The sequence below is a fragment of the Portunus trituberculatus genome, chromosome 47 (genome assembly GCF_017591435.1).
Source record: "Portunus trituberculatus isolate SZX2019 chromosome 47, ASM1759143v1, whole genome shotgun sequence".
In the NCBI taxonomy this organism is placed as follows: domain Eukaryota; kingdom Metazoa; phylum Arthropoda; class Malacostraca; order Decapoda; family Portunidae; genus Portunus; species Portunus trituberculatus.
The window spans coordinates 9,265,549-9,273,048 of NC_059301.1; the positions used below are offsets into that span (position 1 = coordinate 9,265,549).

The window sequence follows — 7,500 nt, forward strand, 5'->3', positions numbered from 1 at the left end:
CTCCTCTTCTTCCTGCTCTTTCTCTTCTTCTTCTTCTTCTTCTTCTTCTTCTTCTTCTTCTTCTTCTCTTTCTCCTCCTCCTTATGTTGCTCCTGTTCCTCCTCATTTCCTTCACTACTACCACCACCGGTTGCCCTACATATTGCATTAACCGATGCCAGACCGGCTTTTCCTCCTCCTCCTCCTCCTCCTCCATCCCTTCCTCTTTGTCCTCTTGTTCTTGTTCTTGTTCTTCCTCTTTAACTTGTCCTCTGAAAGCAACTAAAGGCAAGGCAAACGGAGGCTTTCAATTAAGTGAATCCGGCAAGGCAAGGAATATTAGTAGCTTCTTGGATTTGGCTTTCCTTGATCACTATAAACTCGCTCGGTGTGTGTCGGCACGTGTATCTCGGAACCATCGTGCTTATTGAAGACATTTAGACAAGTAATTCTTTATCTGAGTTGAAGAATATTACTTATTTTCCCTCTTCCCTTTTAAAATTTATTATCTTTTTCCTTCCCTTTCAAATCAGGAACGCTATTTTTTTCAATCATTATTTACCTTCCGTTCTCCAACCTTTCAATTTTTCTTCTCCGGTGGGCAGGGCAACGCGAGGAACCATCGTGTTTACTGAGGACATTTAGACAAGTAATTCTTTATCTGAGTAGAATGAAGAGAATGAATATACACGTGTTTTTTGTTTTTTTTCCGTTTTTTTTCAGAATGATTGTAAGATTTTTTAAGGGTTACTAAGCTATATTAATTTCTCTTAAAATTCACAATAAAACCTGACTGTGGAAAGATTTCATAGAGAGGAATGTGTGCGCGTGTGTGTGTGTAAGAGAGAGAGAGAGAGAGAGAGAGAGAGAGAGAGAGAGAGAGAGAGAGAGAGAGAGAGAGAGAGAGAGAGAGAGAGAGAGAGAGAGAGAGAGAGAGAGAGCTGGGTAGGAGTGATGCTTCCTTATTACATATTCCTTGGCATTGAGGAGAAGTTATGGGGGCCTGATGGGAAAGTAGGTGAAGATAGGGGGGCGGGGGAACGTGGGGAGAGAAGGGAGAAATACGGTTACTGGGGTGAATTTGGTGATGGAGAAAAATAAGTTCAAAACGAAGGAGAGATGAGGGTTAAAAGACGGAAGGGAATGAGGGAAGGAGGGGAGCGTAACGAGGCCAAAGAAACGAGAAGAGATGGGAGTTTCAATATATTGATTAAGTTGTTTCCCTAGAGGGGTAGTGAGGCGGGAATGTGCTGCGTTGCCCTCTCCCGCTTGTCTAGGCGTCCCCTTCCCCGCCTCCTTGTGTTATTCACCACGGTCGTCTGCTGGTCACCCAGCCAGACTTTCCCCTAAGGAAAGAGCTCAGAGCTCGTAGTGACCGATCATCGGGTAGGACTGAGACCACACCACACTCCACACACTGGGAAAGCGAGGCCACAACCCCACGAGTTACATCCTGTACCTATTTACTGTTAGGTGAACAGGGGCTACACATTAAGAGGCTTGCCCATTTGCCTCGCCGCTTTCCGGGACTCGAACCCGGACCCTCTCGATTGTGAGTCAAGCGTGTTAACCACTACACTACGCGCGCGCGTGTGTGTGTGTGTGTGTGTGTGTGTGTGTGTGTCTTTATGGGAGGCTGGTGATAAAGAGGAAGATGAAGGGAGAGAGTGATTGAGGAAAAGATAACATAGAAATGAGAAAATGACAACAATGATAATAATAATGATAATAATAATAATAATAATAATAATAATAATAATAATAATAATACCAGCAACAAACTAGTCTGAGATTCCCTCGGAAAGAAACGTAGCGGGGACAAAACATGCCTCGTCTCATTGTAAGGACGAAAATATAGAGAAGGGAACTCTCAGCTCTCCTCCCCGCGTCTCATTCAGTCTTCCTTTACGACGCGCGGGGAAAGCAGCGGCAGAAGCTTTCAATCCCGAGGCGACATGCGCACCCAAGACCTTCCTTGTTCCTTCTTCCTTCTACTGCTGGGGAGATGAAAGTAATAAGGGAAAAAGAATGATGTAAGGATGATGGTAGCGGTTTGTAGCTTGTGTCTGATCATATGTGTTAATTATTTTCTTTTAATGAATTTTGGTTCGTATTTGCTGGTTTGAAAATGGCGAGTGTTATGAGTGAGTCTTATCTTAGTGTGGTTCATGTTTTCGTGCGTTATTATTTCTCCTGCGGTTTTCCTTTCAGTCTTAGTTTCCTGGAAGTCTGCACGCAAGATGGATGGACACACACACACACACACACACACACACACACACACACACACACACACTGACCTATATCCACATCAAGTCCGTGTTATCACTGCCCTCTTTCTTCCCCTCCCCTCCCTTCCCCTCTCGTCCCATCCTATCTCCCACTTCCCTCCCGCATATCCCTCCACTGGCCTCACCTTTCCCCTTTCCTCCCCTCACGTAATCCCAGCCCACGCAACTCCACCAGCCTGCCACACCCTTTCCCCTCATCCAAGCACTTTCCCTCACCTCTTTCCCCATTTCCTCATCTAATTACAACCCTCTTTTCCTCTCACTTCTACCTCTTGCCCTCTTTCCCTTTCCATCACTTCTTTCTCGGTTTTTTTTATTGATTTATTTCCTCTTCCTTCCTCTCCTCTCGTATGCTTCCTGTCCCCTCAGTTGTCATTCACTCTCTTGCACCGTTTCTTTTTTTTTCTATTCTTTTTTTCTTTCCCTCTTCTTTGTTTTTATTTTGTCTTTTTCATTTTCATTTCTTAGTCGTTTTCTTATCAGGATTTTTTTTGTTTTGTTTATTGAACCTTCGTAATTCTCTCTCTCTCTCTCTCTCTCTCTCTCTCTCTCTCTCTCTCTCTCTCTCTCTCTCTCTCTCTCTCTCTCTCTCTCTCTCTCTCTCTCTCTCTCTCTCTCTGTCATCCTATTCTTGTTCTGCTTCTCTGTCCTTGCTTTGATCTGACGACCACCACCACCACCACCACCACCACCACCACACCTTTTAATTCTTCCTTCACTCTCCTTTCTACATACCCAGCCAGTCTCTACATTCATACATTATGTGCTTAGTGCCTTTTAGGGTAATTTTCTTCTTCCTCCTCCTCCTCCTCTTCCTCCTCCTCCTCTTTTTTTCTTCTTTTTCCCTTGTTTTGTTGTTGTTGTTATTGTTGTCGTTGTTGTTGTTTTTCCTTCTTGTTTTTCCTCTCCTCGTCGTCGTTCTCATCTACTGATACTTTTATGCTCCTCTTCCTCCTCCGTTTTTTCTTTTTTCCCTTGTTGTTGTTGTTGTTGTTGTTGTTGTTGTATTTTCTTGTTTTTCTTCTTTTCCTCCTTGTCCTTTTCATCTACTGTTAATGTCACTCCTCCTCCTCCTCCTCAGATTCTTTCCCAATAAAGTTTGTCAGAAGTAATTTCCCCTACATCCTTCAAAAAGAGTGAACCGTGTTACCGATATTACTCTCTGTCTCTCTCTCTCTCTCTCTCTCTCTCTCTCTCTCTCTCTCTCTCTCTCTCTCTCTCTCTCTCTCTCTCTCTCTCTCTCTCTCTCTCTCTCTCTCTCTCTCTCTCTCTCTCTCTCTCTCTCTCTCTCTCTCTCTCCTTTGCACATCTGTATCATTAACTTTTTGTTTCTCTTAGTTTTTACCTTTTCTCCCTATGTATGAGCCTCACTTTCCCATCTCTTCTTCCCTCCCTCCCTCCCTCATGCCTACTTTTCCTTTCTATTTTTCTCCCTATGTCTGTCCTTCTATTCCTCATATCCCACTTTTCTTCTCTCCTTTTTTTTCCCTCCTACCTCCGCTCCACTCTCTGTTCTGCCTCTCCCTTCATATTTCCTCCCTTTCTTTCTCCCTTCCTCCCTTCCTCCCTTCCTCCCTCCTTTTCTCCCTTCCTCCCTTTCACCCTCCGTTCCATTCCCCCCTCTTGCCTCTCTCTCCTCCATCTCTACGTACTTCATTCCAGTACTTTGATGAATAAGGGAAGTCTAACGGTGTGCACTTGCTCGTGATGGTCTCTTTTTTAACACAAACGTAAAACAATGTACGAGTGTTTATTTTTCGTCACCGATCCTAAAATTCCACCCTTTGATTTTTGAATTCATATGTACAGTATTTTGCGAGATGTTGACAAAGTAGGACGATTTGTGAGGTATTTTGTGTGGTATTTGGTTCCCATTACTGTTTGTTTTCGGTGCTGTGTAGTGTTAGTGATGTTTGGTGGCCTTGAGGGAGTTTTTGTGCTAGTTTTTTTTTGTGGTTTGCTGTGTTTATGTGTGTGGTATTCTCTGTGCAGCTTCCGTGTCGTGAGCTGCAGGGTATTAGCAGGTGTTGTGCTGCAGCCAGCTCGTCACAAGTGGAGAGGGTCTTGTGGTTTAGGTTTCGTTGTGTTGCATTCGTAAGCTGCTGTGTTATTCTTCCTTTGTGGTGCTGGTGCTGGTTTTGAGGGTTTCAGATACTTTGTGTGCTTCCTTGAGATTCTTTCAGGAAAAAGAAGAACTGATGTGGGTAGGGAATGCGTAACCTAACCTAACCTAACTTAACCTAAAGAAAAAATAATCTACCTGAAAGAAGAGTTGTTCTAATTAAGCAACGATTAAAAGAAGGAGTTTCAGTATATATTATGTCACTTGCTAAGAGAGAGAGAGAGAGAGAGAGAGAGAGAGAGAGAGAGAGAGAGAGAGAGAGAGGGAAACAAAAATATGTAAGGGAAAAGTAATGTCAGGTCGTAATAATGACTCAAGATAGAAAAAACCGCAGGGAATGGTACGAGACCCGAGAAAGAAAAAAAGAATAGAAAAAAAAAAACACAGACGCCAAAGGTAACCCAGTGGAAAAAATAATCGAGAAAATGTGAAGGTTAAAGGGTAAAAACATAGCTAATTATGAACAAACACACACACACACACACACACACACACACACACACACACACACACACACACACACACACACACACACACACACACACACACACACAGTAAAATCCTTGAGAGATTTTTCCTAGCGCTCTTACATTCTCCTCTTTCGTATATACCTTTCCCACTCTCTCTCTCTCTCTCTCTCTCTCTCTCTCTCTCTCTCTCTCTCTCTCTCTCTCTCTCTCTCTCTCTCTCTCTCTCTCTCTCTCTCTCTCTCTCTCTCTCTCTCTCTCTCTCTCTCTCTCTCTCTCTCCTTTTTGCACTCTTTCCCTTCCTGGTTTCCTTCCTCCCTGCTCCCTGCTGCACACATTGACAGGTCCTTCCCTTCCTCCCTCCCTCCCTCCCTTCCTCTTTCCTCTTCGTGGTAAGGTTGTCAACACTCACCCAGGAAGTTTTGAAAGGCTGCCTGCACGATGGAGTTGGTGTCTTCGTTGAGCAGGTCTCGCAGGTACTTGTCCGGCTTGTTCTTGTCGTACTGGCTCAGTGTCACGCCCACCACGAAGTACTCGCCTGGAACACACAGGAAGGGCACAGGTGAACAATAACTGTAGCTTCATTTACATGCCTTTTGTGGCCTATTTTTTTTTTTTTTTCGGTATTGCGTCATTGTGTGAGTGTGAGTTTTATGTGTTCTGCTTCTCTTTGCCTGTAAATGGGTTAGTCGTCCATTGCTGTTAGTATAAAAGATTTCACAGTGTTTTGCAGGGAGAGCATGCTAAGAGATAAAAGGAGGTGCAACATTTCTTAGCTTAGGTAAATGCACATTGTTAGAGTCATTATCTTTTTTTTTTGCTAATTTTCCTTTCATTGTGCTCTTTTGTGAGGATATCTGCTGAACTGTTAATGAATTAGTTGATAATAGTGTGCAAATGATTCTGTTTAGCTGTCATTCTCTCTCCTGTGATGTTTGAGCTTACACTGATATTCCATGTAATTATTCTAAAAGAATCTTATTCGGATATATAATGCAATGAGTTAGTTCTTGTTTTTTATATTCACTAATGTAGAACAGCTACTTTTTTTTTTTTTAACTACGCAATGCACAGATGTTTTGATTGTGGTACGGCAAATCTACTGATCCCATATATGGCGAGGCTCAGCGCACACATCCTTCTTGAACGGTGTGGAGTCAAAACTTTTAGTCTTATTTACTCTTTGTCTCCAACATACTATGCTGAATTTTTCACTCTTGGTTGCAGTGTTATACCTTTCATTATCATCTAGTGTTATTTCCATGCTTTCTGATCTTGTGAACTTGCTAATTAAAGTCATGCTTCTCCACTCTCCCCCAGCCTTTTCACTCATTCCCTTTCCTATTCTGTTCTTATTATTATCTTAACTTTCTTTTATTCCCTCACTTGTTAACCCTGGAACCTTCTACCTGGCTGTATTTTTTTTTCCTTGTATCTTATTAGGACTGTCATTGTAAGCGAGTTTTTATGCATGAAGTTTCTTTTTCCTCTTGGCTGGTCTCCCTGACACACACAAAGAGAAAGAATGGATCGAGTGTGACTCTGTTGCATATTTTAGATGGAGTTAAAATTTACGTACAGTGCTGATGTTTGTATATGTCTTCATTTTGGCTGTTTTGATAATTGTCTCGTCCAACATTGTCAGGATTCATTACCCATTCATGGCTCCGAACAGACAACCTCTCGACTTCTATATATTTTGTCATGATCATTCAAATACTACGTAAATCTGCATCTATAAACTTTTACATTTTCTGAATTACATATCTACAAAGCAGTCCTCATTTTACATTTTACATTCTTTGACTTTTACTGTATGTTTCAACGTTTAGTTTTAACTATTCGTATTACAAGAATCTTAACTCGAGAAAAAATAAATAACTCTGAAATTTCATGCTCGGGACATATTACTTTTGTACCTTACTTTTGTAGTACATAGACTTTAGATGAATTTTGGTATCTTTTGTGAATGATAAAAGCTGTAAACTTAAGAGTAGCTCAATTCCTCTAAGTTTCATTCATTACAAGCAAAAGCACTAAGAGAGGGAAAAGACACCAAGAACTTCAGCATTTAAAGTTAAGTGAGAGCCATTATCAGACTTGTGTGGTGGGAAATCTAAGTTTCCGTCATTTTTTCTAATTGGATTCTCTCTGACAGAGTTGCCAGTGAAAGAGCAATTGTGGCGAACGTGTGAAGGAAAAGTGTGAGATAAAGAAGTATGAAGATGATTTGATAGTTTAAGATTTACATAAATGATGTTAAGAACGATTTGGGAGAAGTAAAGAAATATGTAGACCAAATACTAGTAGTTAATATACATACGTGGCAGTACCACAGTACTTCCAAGAACATGGTAGTGTAATTAAAACTGACTAGTAAAGATTTGTTGTAATTTTCTACTCTTTGAAAGATAATCCTCTGTATCTTTCGTATGTGAAGCTGAAACTATTGGAAAATCTCGAGAAATCTTTGTTTGTGAGAGAGTAAGGTGATTGAGTTGTGGAGCATTTCAAGGAAAGAGACTGAAAAGACTGACTAAGAAGCTGAGACGAAAATGGAACTAGGAAAGTTGGAAAAAAATAATAGTAAGAAGAGAGAGAAATGTGAAAAATAAGAAAACCAGAATACTATTTCCGGGAA

At 41.5% G+C, this 7,500-nt stretch overlaps 1 protein-coding gene across 1 annotated transcript in view; it reads right to left on the bottom strand.

Moving 5' to 3' along the window:
* Positions 1–7,500, bottom strand: part of LOC123498136 (guanylate cyclase 32E-like) — a 222,757-nt gene that overhangs the window by 76,005 nt on the left and 139,252 nt on the right. Inside the window, exon 8 of the mRNA XM_045245310.1 lies at positions 5,272–5,397. Coding sequence (XP_045101245.1) covers positions 5,272–5,397 — 126 coding nt within the window. The remainder of the gene's footprint in view (positions 1–5,271; positions 5,398–7,500) is intronic.